The following is a 22784-nucleotide window of genomic DNA, read 5'->3' as shown; positions in this document are numbered from 1 at the left end:
TGAATACATCTACCTCCTTGGTGGTACGGGAGAAAATCCCCTTCCATTGCTCCCAAAGTACCTACTTCGGGTGCAAGGCCTCCCCCAACGCAGGGGACATTGGTCCCCTCCCCCCAGTCAGAGAAGTGACAGCCTCCTCTGGCTCCTCTCATGTGGAAGGGGTCCCTTGGGACCCTCTCTCCCAAGGTATCCACTAACGCCATACTGGACACTCGCCATTGGCTAAAGGAGCCAAAAGCTGCTGGATGAAGAGCTTCATGGTCTTCCTCCATGCCTGAAGCTACTTCAGAGAAGTCCTCCCAGCAAGCCCCTAAAGAGAAGCGAGATGGGAAGCAAACAAAGAAGTCTGCTAAGAAAAAGGACACTTCAGTGGCCCCAACACCACCACTCCCTACTAATTCTGCACCTGCGAATTAGGTGGAGATCTCAGCATCCCCTGAGGACCTGCATCTCAGTGATGCCTTTTACAATAGGAATGGATACAAATCCTCAACCGGTGGCAGCAGGTGACCCTGAGGCGTAACTTGCCTCCTGTCCCAACTCGACCTCTGCCTCTTAAATAGTAGGGCCTCCACACATTTCAGTGTGGTTCATGACACTTACTTGGCCATTGATTTATCCCTCTGCAACCCAGTACTTCTCCCAACTGTCAACTGGAGAGCCCACAATGACTTGTGTGGTAGTGACCACTTTCCCATCTTCCTGTCATTCCCCCAGCACCATTCACGTGGACGTCTACCAAGATGGGCTTTAAACAAGGCAGATGGGGAAGCTTTCATCTCTGCTGTCGCTGTTGAATCTCCCTCACAGGGTACCATAGATGTGGTAGTTGAACAGGTCACTAGAATGATCGTTTCAATGGCGGAAAACACGATCCCTTGTTCTATAGGATGCTCCTGGCGAAAGTCAGCACCTTGGTGGTTGCCGGAAATCGCTGAGGCCATTAAAGAGCATCGACAAGCTCTACAGCAACATAAGCGGCATCCTTCCCTAGAGCACCTAATAACTTTTAAATGGCTCTGTGCCCACATTCACAAGCTTATAAAAAGACATGTTGGGAGAGGTACGTCTCGACCATGGATGCCATACGTCACCTTCCCAAGTCTGGACGAAGATCAGTCGTGTTTGTGGGTACCAGACCCCGACAGGTGTTGCTGGCCTTAACATCAATGGTGTGTTATCTACCAATGCAAACACAATTGCCAAGCACTTAGCTGAGCACTATGCTCGAGCCTCCATGTCAGAGAATTATCCCCCAGCATTTTGCACTGTCAAATGGCAGATGGAAAGGAAAGCCCTCTCGTCCACTGAATGTCAGAATGAATGCTATAATGCTCCATTTACAGAGTGGGAGATCTTCAGTGTCCTTGCACATTGCCCTGACACAGCTCCTGGCCCTGATCGGATCCACAGTCAGATGATCAAACATCTCTTGTCTGACTACAAGCAACATATCTTTCCATTGCAATGGCAGGAGAGCATCATCATTCCAGTGCTCAAACCTGGTAAAAACCCGCTTGATATGGATAGCTATCAGCCCATTAGTCTCACCAATGTTCTTTGTAAGCTGTTAGAACGTATGGTAAGTCGGCGATTGTGTTGGGTCATGGAGTAACGTGCCATACTGGCTCCATGCCAGGGTGGTTTGCACCAGGGTCACTCTACCATTGATAATCTAGTTTCTCTCGAGTCTGCCATCTGAACAGCCTTTTCCAGATACCAACACCTGGTTACTGTCTTTTTTTATTTACGAAATGCTTACGACAGAACCTGGCGACATCACATCCTTGCCACATTATATGAGTGGGGTCTCCGGGGCCCGCTCCCAATTTTTATCCAAAATTTCCTATCACTCTATACTTTCCATGCCAAGTCAGTGCCTCCCATAGTTCCCCACATATCCAGGAGAATGGGGTCCCATAGGGCTCTGTATTGAGTTTATCTGTATTTTTAGTGGCCATTAAAGGTCCAGCAGCAACTGTCAGGCCTTCGGTCTCATCTTCTCTATAAGCAGATGACTTCCAAATTTCATACTGCTCCTCCAGTACTGGTGTTGCTGAGTGGCACCTAGAGGGAGCCATCCACAAAGCGCAGTCATGGGCTCTAGCCCACGGCTTCCAGTTTTCAGCTGTGAAGTCGTATGTCATGCACTTCTGCCGGAGTCATACGATTCATCTGGAACCAGAACTTTACCTTAATGATGATCCACTCACTGTAATGGAGACATATTGATTCTTAGGACTGGTTTTCGGCACCCAGTTGACGTGGCTTCCTCATCTTCATGAGCTGAAGCGGAAGTGCTGGTAGCACCTCAGTGCCCTCCGCTGCCTGAGCAACACCAACTGAGGTGCAGATCACTCTACGCTGCTGCAGCTACACAGCCCTTGTTCAATCCTGCCTTGACTATGGGAATCTCAATATTGTGTTTACTCGACCCAGTGCACCACTGTGACATTCGACTGGCAACAGGAGCTTTTAGGACAAGTCAGGTGACAAGCGCCCTGGTGGAGACCGGAGTCCCTCCATTGAAGGTTAGGTGTGCACAACTGCTCACCAGTTACGTTGCACACATCCGTAGTTCTCCTGAGCATCCGAATGACCGTCTCCTTTTCCCATTCACGGCGGTTCATCTCCCAGGTCAGGGCTTAAGATTGAGGTTCACGTCCGATCTCTTCTGTGTGGAGTCCTTGCCTTTACCACCTATACTCAAGGTCCATTCACGAACACCTCCTACACCTAGGCCGAAGCTTCGCCTGGACCTTTCACGTGGTCCTAAGGACTCAGTTAACCCCGCAACACTCTGCTGTCACTTCCTCTCAATTCGTGACATGTACCAGGACCATGAAGTGGTTTACACCGACACCTCTATGGCTGATGGTCACGTTGGCTTCGCGTACGTTCATGGAGGACATATTGAACAGCATTCCTTGCCAGATGGCTGCAGCGTTTTCACTGCGGAGCTGGCGGCCATTTCTCATGTTGTTGAGTGCATCCGCTCATGCCTTGGTGAGTCCTTTCTTCTCTGCACTGACTCCTTGAGCAGCCTACAAGCTATCAACCAGTGCTACCCCTGCCATCCTTTGGTAGCAACCATCCAGGAGTGCATCTATGCCCAGGAATGGTCCAGTTGTTCTGTGGTGTTTGTGTGGACACCAGGGCATGTTGGAATCCTGGGAAATGAACTTGCCGACAGGCTGGCCAAACAGGCTACGTGGAAACTGCTTCTGGAGATTGGTATCCCTGTAACTGACCTGCGATCATTATTACACTGCAAGGTTTTTCAGCTTTGGGATACGGGATGGCATAATCTCAGTACGCACAACAAACTGCGTGCCCTTAACGAGACTACGAATGTGTGGAATACCTCCATGCAGGTGTCTTGGGACTCTGTGGTTCTCTCCTGGCTCTGCATTGATCATACGTGGCTAACACATGGCTACCTCCTCCGTCACGAGGACCCACCTTGGTGTCACTGTGGCTCACATTTGACTGTCATCCTCATCTTGCTGGACTCCCCACTTTTAGCCACTCTGTGGTGGACTTTTAATGTTCCCAGCAGCCTGCCTTCAGTGTTGGGCGACAATGCCTCAACAGCAGAGTTAGTTTCGTGTTTTATTCGTGAGTGGGTTTTTATCGTTCCATCTAAGGGTGAGCATTTAGCCTTCTCTCTGAGGTCGCCACCCTCCCTCCATTTTAACTCTGTCGCACTTTCTTTGCACTTGTTTGTCTTGGTGGTTGTCTTTTCAGTGCATGTGTTCATCTCGCCTTGTGTTCTTGGGACGGACATTTTAATGTGTTGCAGAGTGGCTGGCTCATCCTCTTTTATTATTGTGATCAGCCAGCTCAGACCATATGCTCTATGGCTTTAATGCCTTCTTCTACTTTTCCTTGTGGTGTATGTTTTTCCCGTTTTTTGTTCATTCCATTCATTTTCTTTTTAGGTGTGGTGTTAGGTGTTTCTGTACCTTGAGCCTTGCTTGCATCAGGAAAAAGGGACTGATGACCCTGCAGTTTGGTCCCTTTATACCCCAAACCAGCCAACCGAGATTCGAACCCAGGTCTCCTGTTCACTAGGCAGATGCACTAACCACTGTTTTCCACAGCTGCATGGACTAACTTAGCACAGCGTGGCTCCTGAATCCAAATTCCCATTCACATCTCATCTTGCTTGGTATTCCCCCTACACTTGAATGCCATATCAGAGTCTCTCCAACTGAATTGCAATAGCACCTCAGCATTGAACAAAATGGGGGATCCTGCTTGAAACCCAGGGATAAGTGCTTCAATCAAATCAAGTTTTTGGTTAAAGTATCATTGCCTGTGTTTCAGGCAGGGTCTGTCATTTCATTCAATTCTGGGGTGCTATTCCAATACAGTTGGAGAGCCTCTGCTATGCTTTTTGATTTTAGGGGAATACCAAGTGGGCTGATGTGTGAATGGGAATTTGGACTGAGGAGGGGGCATGTTGTGGTAGTCCATGTAGTTGTGCAAAGCCATTGTGCTGGGATGGTGCAGTGCTTAGCTCATCTACCTAGTGAGCAGGAGACCTGGGTTCAAATCCCAGCCTTGTTACAACTTGTCATTCATCACTTCAGTCTGCATATATAAGTCAAAGGGTAATAGCCAACACTTAACTGAAGTCTGCAGTAATACCCCTAGTGGAATAGGTACAAAGTAGTGTCACAGACTGGCGGAAGTAGTGCCTCTTCTGGTAAATGTACAAACTAACATGGAAGAAAGTGGGCGGAGTAATGACATGATCTATTGTGTAGCCTGCAGTCTAGATTAAGTTGGAATGTGGTAGTTTATTTGTGTATTGGTGAAGCTGACCAACTTGAATAGAAGAAAACTGGCTATGGTGACAAGACTGATCTGAAGCATAGCCCGAGTTTGTGATCCATTGGCAGCAGTCAGTTGTAAAATGATTGTTTCAAAAACTTGACGTGATGTTTTCTATTCCAGTTTCCAAGGTGGTACTTAGGAAAGAACCTAATAGAACAGCTTACACTTTATGGAGCATTGCATTTTATATTACAGCATTCTGCACAACTGTTTCTAATTATTGCACTGCACACTTTCACTTAGTTATCAAGACAACATTTATTAGGCACAATTTCCTCATTGGTGCCACCATGTTTCATTAGTTGACACCACTTGTTGCCAACTAGTACCCTGTATTTCATAGATTTTTCTTAAAATGTAATTTTTTGCACTCTATGGCATTTTTTTCTGATTTATATTAGTAGGCATATATCTTCCTTACTTTTCAGTATCCCACATATGATTGTAATGTATGCTAGTCTCTTCTTATTAGCTTTGGGTGTATTTGTGAATTTTACCTGCGCTTTCCCTTCTCCCGAGTCCAGATTGTTTTTGTCTGACAGTGGTTTTTGGTCGATAAGCACAATTTTTTATTTCTTGTTTCCGTTAAGAAGTGTCTTTTATATTTGTGTGACATAACAGCATGTGATTTAGTTGTATATATAAATTAATGTTAATGAAACTTCTTATGAATTAGTGATTTGCTTTGATATTACTAATGTTTATGTATGAATGATGAGTATCATTGAGTTTTTTCTAGCCGTGAATTCATATGATGTTTTTGATATCAGTTTTTGCAGCAAGCTATGGCTTCTTGATAGTGTAAATTTTTTTCTATCTGTATGAGTCAAGTGGTTGTTTGGTGGTTTATGATATCAAGGACTCTTCATTCTAGTTATATAGGTCAAGTAAAGTCTTCAATACCAGTTTGTGCAGGAAGTTTTGGTTTCTTGGTATTGTTGACTTGGTTCTAGCTTTGTAGGTCAATTGAAGTTTTTGATACTAGTATTCACAATGATGTTTGAGCTGTTTCTTAGTGTCCACACTGATACCATTTTTTGTAGATTTGTTCATTCATTGCTATGTTAACACTCTTGAAAGAAACATTACATTTTGTATAAAAGGCCGTTCCTCCCTTCTGCAATGAATGCTTTGTATAGAAATCAGATAACATGTGTCCAACCATGTTGCATTCAATGAAAGAAAGAGAGGCATAAAATCTCTACTCTAAATATTGTGTGGTTTGTGAACCCACTGTTCCAGTGCATGAAGCCAACAAACATGCAGAATCATCATTACAAATAGTAGTGCCATTGAAACTTCCTTCCAGTTCGAGTCTCGGTCCAGCATACAGTTTTGATCTGCCAGGAAGTTTCATATCAGCGCACACTCCGCTGCAGTGCGAAAATCTCATTCTGGTAGTGCCATTCACCAGGTTCCTGATTGACCGTCTGTAACATTCAGCCTCTAAATCTGTGACATACACTGTCCAGTAACATCGATATTACCACCTGTCAAAAGCCTGAATAACTATCTTTCGCAGTGTGGACCACTGCAAGGCATGCAGGAGGAGTGTCAGTGAGGTTCTGGAAGCTACCGACAGGCATGTGGAGTCACACCGACTCCAGTGCCATGGCCAGCTGCGATAGTTTCTCAGTTGAGTATTCAGGGCGCAAACAGCCCGAGCAAGGCGGTCCCACAGAGTCTCAATTGGGTGTAAATCCAGGGAGTTTAGTGGCCAGGGGAGTGTGGTAAACTCATCTTGGTGCTCCTTGGTCATGTGACGTGGTGCCTTGTCCTCTCGGTAGGTGCCATTTTGCTGAGGAAAAACAAATTGCATGTAGGATGGACATGGTCCCCAGGGGTAGATGTATACTTGTGTTGATGCATTTTACCTTCCAGAATGGTGAAAACACTCCCCAGACCATAATGTGCCCTTCTTTGGCCTGAATCTTCTGACTGCTGTTGCAGAGTGTTTGCTTTCAGACATTTCATGCCATACATACGAACAGCCATCTGTTCAATTGGGCATAAAAAAAACTGATTAATCAGAAAAGGCCACTTGTTGCCACTCAGCAGATATCCAGTAGCAGTATTACCATGTAAATTTCAGTCTTCGCCTCCTGTGGACACCAGTCAGCGTGGCTGCATGAATGAGGTGCCTACCAACCCCTCTATCCCCACTGACCCATCTCTCCCAAGGACATGGGGGGTATCCAACCCCCCCCCCCCCCCCAATCATCTATATCAAATTACATGCAACCTAGTTGCCATCTAGCGTAATTGATAGATATTTTAGATTTAAGCTGCTGATATTTCAATAGCATTCCAATATGGAACAATGGGGAGGTGTTCGTAAAGAGTGGAAGGAGTATGTGGTGACAGCGCATTGTATAGTTCATTCATTACTGAAACATTTTTTCAGAGGGCTGCATGAATTTGTCAGAGCCGACTGCACCCTGAAAACCCCCTCCTCCTCCTCCTCCTCCTCCTCCTCCCCCTCCCCCTCCCCCTCCTCCCCCCCCCCAATCTTCATTTCATCCAAAATCTAGTTACTATCTTGTCATGCTATAATAACTGAAGCCAGGAATTCTATGCACAAGTAAATCTTAAAATTTGTATCCTTTCTTGCGCTATCAAATTACCAGACACAGACATAAAGAAAAAACTTGCAATATTAGAGTTCCATCTTCTGTAGTGATGCATTTTACTTTATAACAATGTACAACACTAGTTTTTCCAAATTCTCCAGCGACAGCGGTAGCCCTATGTGTTGAGGCACTGAGCTAACAATACCTGAATTCAAATGGAGAGGTGGTTCTAATCCATCCACTGGCAAACTTAAAAATGAGTTGCTGTGTTCCCCATTTTCAGTTTAGGCAAAAGGCCAGTGTTGTTCCCTAGCTATAATCCACAGCCAATTTCTTTGAATTGCTTTTTTCCCTGACAGATTCTAGCTGTCTTAAAGATGAGCCTCACTGTCAAACTGAAAAGATCTGCAGCAAAGGCAAGGAGAATCTCTGTTCGGTGACTCCCAGCACTAAAAGTCACACAATAAATAAATAATAATCCAAATTCTACTCATTTACAATGATGTGTTTATCTGCTAGGTTATTCTTTAATGCAGAAAATGATCTTTCTGCATTGCAAGAAGTGACAGGTGAATAGTTAAATTAGGAAATTTTGGAAAGTGTAAGGCTGTTTATTCCAACAATCCTGTCACAAATAATTATGGTGTCCCAAAAAATTCACACTCACCCATTTCTGATCACTTCGTCAGCTCAAATCCATATTGAAAGAAGTAGAATGCAAAAGATGTTGGAAGAAGGGAGATTAGAGTATGTCTTATTCGTAGTTGTTTGACAAAATACAACGGTCATATGTAACAAGATTATGTCTCAGCTTGGTGAAAACTCCAGGATCATTGTCAAATGGAATAGTTTGTAGTTGTTTATGGAAATTCCATATTTTCTGGAGCAAAATTGGGAAAATGCACTATTATGCACAACAGCATAATATTGTGTACTACAAGTAGGAAAAATCGATTAATTTGCAGGATTAAAATATGCAATATGCATGAGTTCACTTCCTAAAAGGTGAAAATATGCAACCATGCATAAGAAAACCCTGAGGCTGCCTGTCGCAGTGACATGTTACAAATGGTATCAATTTGTTTAATCTGACTGAAATTTTATCCAACCCACAAGGATAGCCACACCCATTAGCATGCTGCTTCCAGGGTTTGGGGAATTGTTGGTGAACCTTATTATAGAACACTGAACTGTGTTTTGAGAGCAAAGAGCCATTATATTAGAATTATAATTCATTTGGCAACATAGTGAAATTATCAAATTGTAAAATAAAGAAATATTTAATTGTCCATTTCTGTATTTCTTACATACTACTGAGAGTAATGTTTTACTATTCGATGAGTTTTTCTTGCTTTGTTTTATGGTCTAAACATTATTTGCATAAAGACCCACCGAAAGCAAATTAAGTGCATAAAATGAATAAAAAAAATAAACATGTTTTCAGAAGAAATGAAAAACATGAGCCCTTGAAAGGTCATCTTTAACAAATGAGGCCCTCATTGTTTCACAAAACCCTGGCTGTGTCCTTCTCTCTCCCCACCCCTCTCTCCCCCTTCCCCTCTCTCTCCCCCACCCCTCTCCCCCCTGCCCCTCTCTCTCTCCACCCCCCCTCCCCCCTATCTCCCCCCCTCTCTCTCCACCCCCCCTCCCCCCTATCTCCCCACACCTCTCTCTCACCCCGCCCTTTCTCACCCCACCCCTCTCTCACCCCACCCCTCTCACCCCACCCCTCTCTCCCCACCCCCTTTCTCCCCCACCCCCTTTCTCCCCCACCCCCTTTCTCCCCCACCCCCTTTCTCCCTCACCCCTCTCTCCCCCACCCCTCTCTCCCCCACCCCTCTCTCCCCCACCCCTCTCTCACCCCGCCCTCTCTCACCCCGCCCTCTCTCACCCCGCCCCTCTCTCACCCCACCCCTCTCTCACCCCACCCCTCTCTCTGCCCCACCCCTCTTTCTCTCTCCCCCCCACCCCTCTCTCACCCCACCCCTCTCTCACCCCACCCCTCTCTCCCCCACCCCCCTCTCACCCCACCCTTCTGTCTCCCCCACCCCTCTCCCCCCATCCTTCTGCCTCCCCCACCCCTCTCCCCCCATCCTTCTGTCTCCCCCCCACCCTTCTGTCTCTCCCTCACCCCCACCCCACTCCCCCACCCCCACCCCTTGCCCCCACCCTCCCCCCACCGCTCTCTCCCCCACCCCTCTCTCCCCCCCACTCTCTCCCCCCCACTCTCTCCCCCACCCCTCTCTCCCCCCCACCCCTCTCTCCCCCCCACCGCTCTCCCCCCCCCCACCGCTCTCTCCCCCCACCGCTCTCCCCCCCACCGCTCTCCCCCCCACCGCTCTCCCCCCCACCGCTCTCCCCCCCACCGCTCTCCCCCCCCACCCCTCTCCCCCCACCCCTCTCCCCCCACCCCTCTCCCCCCCACCCCTCTCCCCCCCACCCCTCTCTCCCCCACCCCTCTCCCCCCACCCCTCTCTCCCCCACCCCTCTCTCCCCCACCCCTCTCTCCCCCACCCCTCTCTCCCCCACCCCTCTCTCCCCCACCCCTCTCTCCCCCCACAGCCCTCCCTCCCCCCACAGCCCTCCCTCCCCCCACAGCCCTCCCTCCCCCCACAGCCCTCCCTCCCCCCAGCCCTCCCTCCCCCACGCCTCCCTCCCCTGCCCCTCTCTCCCCCGCCCCTCTCCCCCCACCCCTCCCCCCGACCCTCTCTCCCCCCCGACCCTCTCTCCCCCACCCCCTCTCTCCCCCACCACCCGCCCCTTCCCTCCACCCCTCTTTCTCCACCACCCGCCCCTTCCCCCCACCCCTCTTTCTCTCCCCCCACCCCTCTTTCTCTCCCCACAACCCTGATTCTCTCTCCCCCCACCCCTCTTTCTCTCTCCCCCCGCCACTCTGTACCTCCCCCCACCCCTCTGTACCTCTCCCCCCACCCCTGTCTCTCTCCCCCCCCCACCCCTCTGTACCTCTCCCCCCATCTCTCTCTCTCTCTCTCTCTCTCTCTCTCTGTCTCCCTCCCTCCCTCCCTCCCTCCCTCCCACCCCCCATCTCCCTCTCCCCACCCCTCCCCTCTCACCCCCCAACCCCTGTCTCCCCACCCCAAACTGTAAGCGTGTGTGTGTGTGTGTGTGTGTGTGTGTGTGTGTGTGTGAGAGAGAGAGAGAGTGAGGGAGAGAGAGAGAGAGAGAGAGAGAGAGAGAGGAGGGGCACTTTTAGAAAGACTTTGTCATGAAGAGCAGTTACCCCTCCACCTCCATAATTGAGATCACTAATGAATGGTTGTATGGTGGAACTGCACTCAAAGTATAGCCCATTTTGTAATCCCGATGGAAAATTATTTACCAGATTTGGCTAGCAATAGGATGAAGAGTGGTGTCATAAAATTATAGATCACCAGACTTGATGCCAATGCCCTTGGTTAAATTCCAAACTTCTGTACTCTCTCGTGAAGTAAATTTGTATGACACTATTTTTGATTGTGATTCATCCATTTGATGGGGACATAGGTTTGGCAGTCCTCTCTTTTCTCTCATCTTCGTCATAAGCATGTGGCCATGAGTCACACAAGTAAGGCAATAAATATCGCCCTTCACTTCATACATGTCTGTTGTGTAGCACCTCTTTTATTTGATGGAGGGTGATCTATCATATACATGTTTACAAGATGTAGTATTCAAGTTAGAAATTGTAAATAGTTGTTTGTGATAGAATTACTGTGCTATTTTTAAAATTACTCGTCACTCACTTGCCACTATGTATTTCTTCACCGTGTTTGTTATGTACTTGTCATTTAATCTTTTATATGTTGTGAAGTACGTAATATTTTAATTTCAGAACCATCAGCTGATGAACTGAAGAGAATCATGGCCATGTATGGCGGAGAGTATCACCAGTATGAATCCCATCGAACAACACACATAATTGCCTCAAATCTACCTGATTGTAAGATAAAAAAACTGAAGGTTTTGAATGTTGTCAAGCCAGAGTGGATAACGGACAGCATAAAAGCTAAAAAACTACTTGATTATCGGATGTACTTACTCTACTCTAAACAATCAAAGACACAGCCTGCACTGAATTTCCTGCCTAAGCAACATTCAAGTGAAAGTAATTCTCTGTGTAAGAATTCTGTGGATGAAAATTTGGCAGATGATACCACTAGAGGTAATTACGAAAAAAATAAAATAAATAAAGATGACTTAAACCCAAATAGAAGCAATTTTCTAACAGAAACACACACTAATGGAAATAACTGTAATGAAAGTGAATTAACTGGTGAGTCAGCCACTTCTGTTCATTATGCTACTACAAATGACTTACCTGTACTTAATAATCCAATACCAGCAAGAGGAAAGGACATTTGCCTGCAAACAAAAGAGAAAGGAGAATTGAGATTACCAGATAATAGAAGAATAACCCGTACAGCAGTGGATTCTGAGTTCTTATCAGAGTTTTATAATAATTCTCGCTTACACCATATCTCTACAATGGGTGCACTATTTAAACAGTACATTTGTAAATTGCGGGAAGAGTCAAACAAATCATATCCTGGAAGAATGAAACTGAAGAATTTAAAAAAGAATGGATTAAAACTTCCAGCAGAGTGTAGTTCACCTGTAAATGAAACATTATTTGACAACATGAATGATGATGAACTGTTAGCTGAAGAAGGTTCCTTGGCAGATGAAAATATGAAATACAAGAAAATTATTATGCACATTGATATGGACTGTTTTTTTGTTTCTGTTGGCCTCAGAAATAGACCTGAGCTGAGGACACACCCAGTCGCTGTAACACATGCTAAAGGAAATCCTAGAAATGGGCCACAAAATAATTCTAGCAGAAAGGTTGAATTTGCATATTATAAAGAACGAAAGGAACAGAAATTTAAACAATCTAAAAATAGTAATGAAGTCAATAATAATCCAGTTGTAGAAAAAGAAACTGATGCTGCTGATTCTGATGATAATATGTGGTATGATAATATTGGAGACGGAGACTCCATGTCTGAAATAGCCTCATGCAATTACGAAGCACGAAAGGCAGGTGTATGTAATGGAATGTTCCTTGGGAGTGCTCTTAAAGTGTGTCCAAATTTAAAAACTATTCCATATGATTTTGAAGGTTACAAGGAAGTCTCATACACACTTTACAATACTGTAGCAAGGTAAGATACAGAAAACTTATTTTAAAATCACTTGCCTTCATTGAGTTCCTTAGATACTTTCAAAAAGGAGAACCTTCAGGGATGTGGAATAAATCAAGCCATACTTTGACAAAAGAGATGCAAATCATATAAACTTAATTTGTATTCTATTTTTAATAATAAATCCTCCGTATACTGCCTGATGCTATTCACAGAAATCATCAACTTTGGAATAAGCTCTTGCCTCCTCCATTATAATAAATAAAATGATGCTGTTTATCTCATATCAGTACCCTAATATTTACTTGATTAAATTGACATTTATCTACAGCTATAAGTACTGAGCCTTGTTTGCAGTTCATTACTACTAGTTGTTTGTCTTTACAATGAACACTGCTACTTGCTTGTACCTGAACAGAACATTTCAATCCATAAATCTACATTTTCAGGTATGTTATACAAAAAGTGGCTAATGGGGTGTGCTTTTAACTTATATTTGACTGACAGGAGTTCCCATTTTCTCATTTAATGTTATATGAGAGTAAGTTGATATCTTTGCATTTCACTCTTAATCTTATTAAACAATGGTATCTTCATGTTCAAATATCAGCAATGTTGGAAAAGATAGATTGTTGCTTACAATAAAGAAGAAGTGTTAAGTCACAGACAGGCACAATTAAAAGACACTTAAATAAAGCTTTCTACCAAAGCATTCATCAGCGAAAGAGGACACACACAAACAAGAACATCCCATGCACACATGACCGCCAACTCCAGCATGTTGTGCCAGAATGCAACTATCACACGGGATGCAAGCAGCAGTCTGGAGGGGGTGGGGAAGGGGAAGGGATAGTAGCGTACAGGAGAGGGGGGGGGGGGGGGGAGAGATGTATGCTGTCTGGTGGTGTGTGCAGGGACTAGATTGCCAATGGTGCAGCGTCAGGAGGCTGTGGGGCAATGAGGTGGGAAAAAAGGATAAATGTGGGGGAAGATAGGTAGGTGCATTGCCAGTGGTCAACAAATAAACAATGTGGGAGACAAGATTGGGGAGGGGAAGATAGGACAGAGGGGGTGATAATGTTGGATGGAGGGTGTGGGGGCAGTATGTTACCAAAGGATGAGGCTGGGATAGTTATGAGAGTGGATAATGTGTTGTAACAGCAACTCCCTTCTGCACCTTCAGAAAAGCTGGTGTTGAAGGGAAGGATCCAAATGGCTCAGGTAGAGAAGCAGCCATTGAAATCAAGCATGTTGTGTTCAGCTGCATGTTGTGCCACAGGGTGGTCAACTTTGCTCTTGGCCACAGTTTGGCAGTGGCCATTCATCCTGGTGGTCAGGGGGTTGGTAGTCATACCAATATAAAAAGCTGTGCAATGATTGCAACAGAGCTGGTAAATGAGATGGCTGCATTCAAAGGTAGCCTGACCGCTGGTGGGGTAGGATAAACCTACGGCAAGAGTGGATTAACAAGTCCTGGGTGGATGGACTGGGCACGTTTTGCACCTAGGTCTTCCACAGGGATATGATCCTTGCGGCAAGGGGTTGGGATTCGGAGTGGCGTAGGGATGCACTAGGATGTTGTGGAGGTTGGGTGGGTGATGGAACAACACTTTGCGAGGGGTGGGAAGTGTCTTGGGTAGAATGTCCCTGATTTCAAGACATGAGGATAGGTAATCACAGCCTTGGCAAAAGATGTGGCTCAGTTGTTCCAGTCCGGGGAGGTACTGGATGACAAAGAGGGCACACCTCTGTGACCATTTCTTGGGGGGGGGGGGGGGGGGGGTGGGAGGATTGGAGGTGTGAGGGGAAATGGCATGTGAGATTTGTTGGCGGACAGGTCTGGGGGATAGTGCTTGTCTGTGAAGGACTTGGTGAGGCCCTCAACATACTGAGCAAGGGAGTTTTTGTCACTGCAGATATGCTTTCCCCACATGGCCCGGCTGTATAGGAGTGTTTTTTTGGTGTGGTAGGTATGACAGCTGTCAAAATCCAGGTACTGTTGGTGGTTGGAGGGTTTAAATTGGAGATATGTGCAGATGGAGCCATCAGAAAGGAGAAAGTCAACATTGAGGAAGATGACAAGGTGCTGAGGTTGTGAAGGAACAAAGGTAGAATGTCTTGGCCCTGAGTCCAGTTCTTGAAGATACCATCATCAATGAATCTGAACCAGAGTAAGGGTTTGGCATTTTGGGAGGCTAGGAAGGTACCTAGAATGCCCATAAACAGGTTGGCATAAGAGGGCAATTTTTTGGTTGCCCATGTCTGTGCCACAAATTTGTTTATATACCTTCTCTTCAGAGGAGGAGTAGTTGTGGGTTAAGATAATGTTAGTAAGGTGTATGAGGAATGAGGTATTGGGTTTGGAGTCAGGAGGATGTTGGGAAAGGTTGTGTTCATTAGAGGTAAGACCATGGGCATGAGGGACATTGGTGTACAGGGCACTGACATCAGCAGTGATGAGTAGGGGTCCAGGAGGTAAAGGAGTGTGGATGGTGGAGAGTGGGTGAAGGAAATGGTTGATGTGGCAGGCTAGATTATGGGCAGTTGGTTGGAAGTGTTGGTCAATGAGGGCCAAAATTCTTTCAGTGAGACAGAATAATCATCTGCAATGGGGTGTCCAGGATTGTTTGGTTAGTGGATTTTGGAGAACGTATGGAAGGTGTGTGTGTGTGTGTGTGTGTGTGTGTGTGTGTGTGTGTGTGTGTGTGTGTGTGTGTGTGGGGGCACGCGCGCGCGCGCGGGGTGTCATAGGGGCGAGGAGGGAAATGGATACAGGGCAGAGTTTCTGGGAAGGGCAATGATTGAAGGTTGTGTTAGACTTGTGCGATGAGATCACTCTGGCAGAATTTACATGTGGAGAGTCAGATAAATGGTGGAGTCCTTCTGCCAGGTAGTCACTGTGATTCATAACAGAGGGTGGGACTTTTGTTTGCACGTAGGATGATTAGGGCCGGATTTGTTTTGAGATTGTTTATGGCTATTCTTTCTTATAGTGAGAGAGAGGGACTTGGGGAAGCTAAGTTGGAGGTAAGGAATTCCTGGATGGTGACCAGTGGGTGGTTAGATGGGAGGCTCATGGTTGGGTGGTGGTATGAACTGGAAGAGGCGGGGTTTAATGTTGGAATTTGTGTGATTATGGTTGGAGGGACTGGCGATAAAGAAGTGCTTCCACTGCAGGGAGTGGGAGGAGGAGAGTAGGTCCTTGGTCTTTGACAAGTCCAGTGCGGTTAAGTTTGGATGTAAGGCTAAAGGTGAGGTGGAGATGACTCAAATTTCTGTGGAGCTGAGAGTTTTGGTGGAAAGGTTAACAACTGCGTGAAGGGCATGTTTTGACTCTGAATTTGATGGAGAGTTGATAGGAAGTTTTTGGGGGATGTGGCAAGTTGGAAAGGTCAGCTGGGCAGGGTGTGCCTGCTATGAGGGGTGGAAGGGGAGGAACACTGTGGGTATGATAGTAGTGCCCGGAGGTGGCAGTAGTATGTCAGCTGCTAGGATAACTTGGGGAGGTGGTGTCAGGAAAGCTCCTCCAGGTGCTCAAGAGCAAGGGATTCAGTTTCAGAGATGTGATGTATGGAGCAGGGACTGCACAGTAATAATATCTTGCAGAGGGAGCAGAGGTGGTTCTGGAATGCCTGTGTCATGGAGATATATTTTTGCAGTACCAGGTTTAAGAGGACCAGGGATTGGCAGAATCTGAAAAATTGTTTTAAGGAGGGGTGGGATTCAGAGAAAGGACTCTTTTCAGTTAGGCCATTTTAGGAGACTCCATGGTTCAGGCAGCATTTGAGAAACTGTGTATGGGAGTGAGTTTTAGCCACGGATAAGGATACTTCCCTGAACTGGTGCAGAAAGGTGGAGCAGAAGCCCATTGTGGCAGTAATGGTGTAAAGGAAATGGGAATTATTCAGAAATGGGCAAAATAAGTGTTGATGATTGTGAAAAGAGTTGGGTAAGTGATAAAAAAAGTGTAAAATCCGTAAAAAGCATATAAAGACACATAGAAACATGCACAGATATGCAAAAGTACACACAGATATCTAAGAATACACACAAATGTATAAAAGGCTGCAAAACTACACGACACAGCATGAAACCAAGTAAAAATATACACAAATATGTAAAAAACTTTTACACAGACATGGGAGAAAAACGATGAGGTGTGTGTGTGTGTGTGTGTGTGTGTGTGTGTGTGTGTGTGTGTGTGTGTGTGTGTGTCTTTTGCTATAAGCAAAGAGAGAGGGAGAAGAGTGGGCTACTTAGAGGATCAGAAGTTCATGAGGCGTGGGCAGATGTGGAAAATAAAATGCTGCAGTATGTCAGGATGAGGAATGAAGTGGGATCAGTAGGAGTAAATATAATTATAATCACCAGAGGAAAGAGTCTGGGAGACCAGATGCTGCATCAATGTCCACAGTGTCACGAAATCTGTGTTGTATGCTGGCAATCATTGATACAGTGTGGCTTAGAAGTAGATGCAGTTTGGAAGGCTGTGGTAAATGCAGGAAAGAAGAGAAAAAATTGACACTGAGAAGAGTAATGCTCAGACACAAGTGACAGAGGAAAACATCACAGGGTTGTAGGATAGAAAAAAAGCCGTTTGGCAGACCCAAACAGTGGTAACTCCCGGTAGGAATATAAAAAATGTAGGAAAAGAAAGTTTGCTACTTACCATAAAGAACGCATTAAGTTGCAGACAGGCACAAATAAAGCTTTCAACCATACCCTTCATCAGCAAAAGAGAAATAGATGCACCTTTCACACACACAAGCAAGCACACCTCATGCACATGACCGCCAACTCCAGCATGTTGTGCCAGAATGCAACTATCACGTGGTATGTAAGCAGCAATCCGGAGGGGGGGGGAAGGGATAGTAGTGCATGGGTGAGGGAACAGAGGAACACTGTCTGGTAGTGTGCAAGGACTGGAATGCCAACAGGTGCAGTGGCAGGAGGTTGTTGGACAGGGAGGTGAGAAAAAAGGAGAGGAGCATGGATGGGTGCATTGGCAGAGAATGGCAAATAAACAGGTTGGGAGAAGAGAAAGTGGAGGGGACGATATGACAGAGGCAGTGGAAACAGTTGGGTGGAGGGCGCGGGTGCAGTACATTACCTTAGGTGGTGTAGGGAAGGATCCAGATGGCTCGGCTAGTGAAGCAGCCATTGAAATCAAGTATGTTATGTTGAGGTGCATGTTGTGCCACAGTTTGGCGGTGGCTGTTCATCCTGGTGGACAGGTGATTGGTAGTCATATCAGTGTAAAAAGCTGGGCAATGGTTGCAGCAGAGCTGCAATGACGTGACATGGCTACTTTCACAGGTGGCCCGGCTCCTGAAGGGGTAGGAAAACCTGTGACAGCACTGGAATAGGAAGTGCTGGGTGGACAGACTGGGCAGGTCTTGCACGTGGGTCCTTCACAGGGATATGATCCTTGTGGCAAGGGGTTGGGACTGGGAGTGGCATAGAGATGGTGTAGGATGTTGTGGAGGTTGGTTAGGCGATGGAACACCACTTTAGGAGGGTTGGGAAGCATCTCGGGTAGGATATCCCTCATTTTAGTTCATAATGATAGGTAATCAAAGCCCTGGCCTAGGATGTGGTTCAGTTGTTCCAGTCCAGCGTGGTGCTGGGTATTTATCACTGCTTCCACAATGCAGCAACTGTTCTACTATCCTCATAACACTGCATTGAACTATTCCAGTCCATGTCAATACAGAAAAATCCATCCTCTGGTTCTGTATCTAATTGTCATTGTAAATCAACATAATCAGAAATTGAGTTCACCTTGATGCAAAACATGTTGTTATTTGTTTACTTATTCATTTCCCAAACTAGTTTTGGTGACAAATATCACCATCGTCAGTGGTTTTTTTCAAATGTAAAACATGCAGAAAATAGTGTAGTTATACAAACACAGTAACACATTGAAAATAGCGTAGTTATACAAACACAATAACACATTATTACATTTTTACTGTTCTTCTTCTTCTTCAATGTAGTTTTCTATGAATACTTTCATATTAGCTTATTTATTGTATGTTATGACATTTTTTGTGAATTATTGTCACTGTTTGCAACATATTTTCTGTGCTTTTTTCTGTTGCTCTCTTTTCTCGGCAAACATAAACATAATGTCATCTGCAACTGTGTGAGTGGCTGTTAGTAAACAAATACTAAAAGGTGAATTTTGTATGTCGGCAAAATACGCTTGGGGTTGTGGTAGTTTTGTGGAATACAGTTTTTTGTGTGTACTGGGCTGTTAATTAGTTATTCGTGTACTAACATTCATTGGATGGGATGTAGCTGATTCTATACACAGAAAAAAGATCTTGTTATAATTGTATGTTTTGTTTGTCACTGTATAACATTCAATTTATTGGTTATGAAATGCAGACTAAAGCCAAACAAATTGCAAAACACTTAGGAAATTAAGAAATTGAATAAATTAAAACACGCAGAGATTGTTGAGAGTTTCGAATACAGCATTTGGCAATGAGTAACTAAAACAAGGGAAATTAACGCAATAGATGAAGTAGTGCAGGCAACAGTGGGAAAACTAGGCAAAAATACACGGCCAAACAGAAATCCTTGGATTTACCAGAAGATATTAAATTTAATTAATGGAAGGAGAAAATATAAAAATGCAGCAAATGAAACTTGAAAATTGAAGTACACACACACAAAACTTGAAGAATGATGAAAAGAGCAATGTACCAGAGAAGGAATAGCTAGAGGATAAATGCAAAGCTGTAGAAGCATGAACAACCATAAGAAAGGTAGATGCTGCTTTTAGGGAAATTAAAGAATCCTATGTAGAACGATTATATAAATTAAAGAAACTCGTCGACAATATTACAGGAATAGGAAATGGATGAAGATTAGATGAGTGATGTGATCTACATCTATACTGTGCAAGACACATTACAGTGTAATGGAGGGTACTTTGTGTACCAGCAAGGTATAGCTGTTCCAGTTGTGATTGGTTCGTGGGAAGAATGATTGCTAGCAAGCCTCTGTCTAGGCTCAAATCTCTCTCTTATTTGATCTTCTTGGTGTTTTCACAGGAATATGTAAGAAGAAGCAATATACTAGCTGACACTTCTATGAATGTACACCCTCAAAAATTTACCAGTAAACTACATTGCGATGCAGAATACCTATCTTGCAGTGTCTGCCACTAGAGTTGTCTTAACCCCTCTGTGATGGTTTTTGCACTTACTAAGTTAACCTGTAATGAAATGTACTGCTCTTCTTCAAATCTTCTCTAATTCCTGTTTGAAACCCATCTGGTGTGGACACTATGAGAATTTGACAAAGCACTGAATGATCTAAGGTGAAACAAGGTCACCTGGAGTAGGTTACATTCCTTCAGAATTATTAATCTCCTTGGGACAACTAACCATGACCGAAATATTCCACATGGTATGCTACGTATATGAGACTGACTTCAAGAAGAATGTAACAATCCCAATACCAAAGGAAGCAGGTGGTAACAAGTGTGAATAGTACTGAGTCATTAGTTTAATAAGCCTTGGTTGTAACTATCGTCGTCGTCATCATCATCATCATCATCATCATCTTGAACAGTTTTCAGCCCTGGGCTTGTTCTCTTTGGAACATAAGCTTCACCATCTAATCTCATTTTCCCACCAGCTCTCTGGGTTCACTTTGGTCCAGTCCTCACCTCGTTTGTTCTGTTTGGAACATAAGCTTCACCATCTAATCTCATTTTCGCACCAGCTCTCTGGGTTCACTCTGGTCCAGTCCTCACCTCGTTTTTCAGCACACTCCTCCACAACCTTCAGCCATTTATCCCTCAGTCTTCCTCTTAGGCATTTCCTTTGCTTCTTCACTTCATGTATCTTTTTGGGAATGCTCATGTTTCCCATTCTCTTTGAGTGTCCATACCATCTTAGCCTTGAAGTTTCTGTGCTGCTCTGCAAGGGTTCCTCTCTTACTATTTCCCTTGTCCTTTCATGCCTCATCCTACTGTACTTCTGACGAACTTTGGTTCATATTATGTCTTCTCCAGTTTTTTCTGCCACATGATCTCATCCAAGACCACAGTGAAGAGTGGAGATGACAGTGCACTGTCCTGTTTCACACCACTTGTTAGCTGGAACCAATCTGCCCTTTCATTTCCCACTTTCACATAACTTGGACTTCCTCAATAAATCTCCTTCATTCCCTTCTTTTCTTGTTCTTTCCAGACCTTTTCTCTACAGACACTGTCAAGTACGTTTTCTGTATCAAGAAAGATCATCACAAGATCTTCCTCAGATTCATGTTGGTGCTCCTGGAGCTGCCTCTTTGCAAATGTGAGGTTACCAGGTGACCTGCCAGGCCTGAAGCCATGCTGCTCTGCTCTCAATTTGTTCTCAACCCTTGTTCGGATTCTGCGCTCCAGGATCTTCATATACCTTGGCACAGTTTGGTATCATTGCGACTCCCTTGTAGTTTCTGTAATTTTCCCTATTCTCTTTCTTGAATGTAGGGACAGTTAGTGCTCTTTTCCAATCTTCTGGAGTTCTCTTATCATTCCATACCACTCTCATCACACAGTACAGCCACTGTTTCCCAATTTCCCACGCTGCCTTCACCATTTCGTGAGACATACTTCGTCCATACCTGGTGCCTGTCATCTTGTCCAGAACCATTTCCATTTCTTCCTCTTCCTTTGTCAGGTCATCCTCCTCCCCCCCCCCCCACCCCCCACCCCCACCCACCCACCCACACACACACACACACACACACACACACACACACACACACACACACCTCCTAAGAGTTTACTTCTAGCACCTTAAGTTTCACAATTTCGAATATAGACAACCATCAACTGTATAATGGAATGGCGACAATGAAAGTTTTGCCAGACTGGGATTCGAGCCCGTATTACCTGTATATCATGAGCAATTGCTTACCATTAGGCTATCTGGTTATTACTCGTGGCTAGACCCAAGCTTCCATATGTCGTGAACCATGTATCTGCAACATGCACTCTTGTATATTTCCATACATGGGAGGCTTTTAATTGAAAGTCGCTTGCGTAGTGTCGGCAGATAAATATATTGCAGAGCTTATGTTGATCAGAAATGTACAATGCAATGTTCCTTCAGGCATGCATGCATATCTGAAGGAACAGGCACTGTAGCAACTACAGCCATTATGAAATACATTAAATGTATTTGCAGTTGCGCATATGGACAACCATCAGCTGTATAATGGAATGATGTCAATGAAAATTTGAGCTGGACCAGGACTCAAATCCAGATTTCCTGCTTATTGTGAGTGTCACCTTACCATTACAGTTCTCAAGTATGATTCATAGCCATACCTAAGGTTCCATATGTCATCAACTATGTGTCTACAACCTGCACTTGTGCATACATGACATAAATTCCTGTACAGGAAAAACATTTTAATTGAAATTTCTTGCCCGGTGTTGGTGCATAAATACAATATTGCAGTGCCTGTGTTGTTCTGAAATACAGTGCAGTGTCATATTTATCCATTGACACTTGGCAAGCAACTTTCCATTAAAATGCCTCCCCTGTACAGGAATGTACATAGTGGATATATGAGTGCAGGTTATAGACACTTGGTTGACAACATATACAAGTTTGGGTCTGACTGTGAATCATGCTCGGGTAGCCTAGTGGTGAGGTGACCGCTCTCATTAAGTGGGAAATCTGGGTTTGAGTCCTGGTCTGGCACAAATTTTCATTGTCGTCATTCCATTACATAGTCATCTGTATTCGCAACTGTGAATATGTTTTACGTACTATATAATGGCTGTAGTCACCGCAATGCTTGCTTGTTCCTTTGAACACACACGCATGTCCGAAGTAACATTGCATTGTAGTTCTGGACAACACAGGCACTGCAATGTCTTATTGTATCCATCATTCTTGTCCATTCTTCCATCCACTTCTGTCTCTCCTCAGCCACTGTCTTATTTTCTTATTTCTTCTTTTTCTTATACTCATCTGTTGCTATTTCCATACTTTCTTGGAACAACAATCTGAAGGTCTTGTTATTCATTCCCACTACTTTGAGTCTTGCATCCACCTTTGTCTCTCCTTCCACCGTTTTCTGCCACTTATCCTTCCACATACAGCTACTGCAGCTTCCGCCATAGCACTTGTAAAATACTAACATGATTTATCAAAAGAAGAATGGAATGACTGCTAGAAACTAATTTGGGGGATGATCAGTCTGACTTCTGATG

At 44.8% G+C, this 22784-nt stretch overlaps 1 protein-coding gene across 1 annotated transcript in view; it reads left to right on the top strand.

Moving 5' to 3' along the window:
* Window positions 1–22784, top strand: part of LOC126457296 (DNA repair protein REV1) — a 136838-nt gene that overhangs the window by 10443 nt on the left and 103611 nt on the right. The window contains exon 3 of the mRNA XM_050093469.1: window positions 11245–12577. Within this exon, the coding sequence (XP_049949426.1) occupies window positions 11245–12577 (1333 nt within the window). The remainder of the gene's footprint in view (window positions 1–11244; window positions 12578–22784) is intronic.

This window comes from Schistocerca serialis, chromosome 2 (assembly GCF_023864345.2).
Source record: "Schistocerca serialis cubense isolate TAMUIC-IGC-003099 chromosome 2, iqSchSeri2.2, whole genome shotgun sequence".
Lineage (NCBI taxonomy): Eukaryota > Metazoa > Arthropoda > Insecta > Orthoptera > Acrididae > Schistocerca > Schistocerca serialis.
Note: the sequence above shows the minus strand (reverse complement) of the source record. Positions and strands in the feature narration are given on the sequence as shown.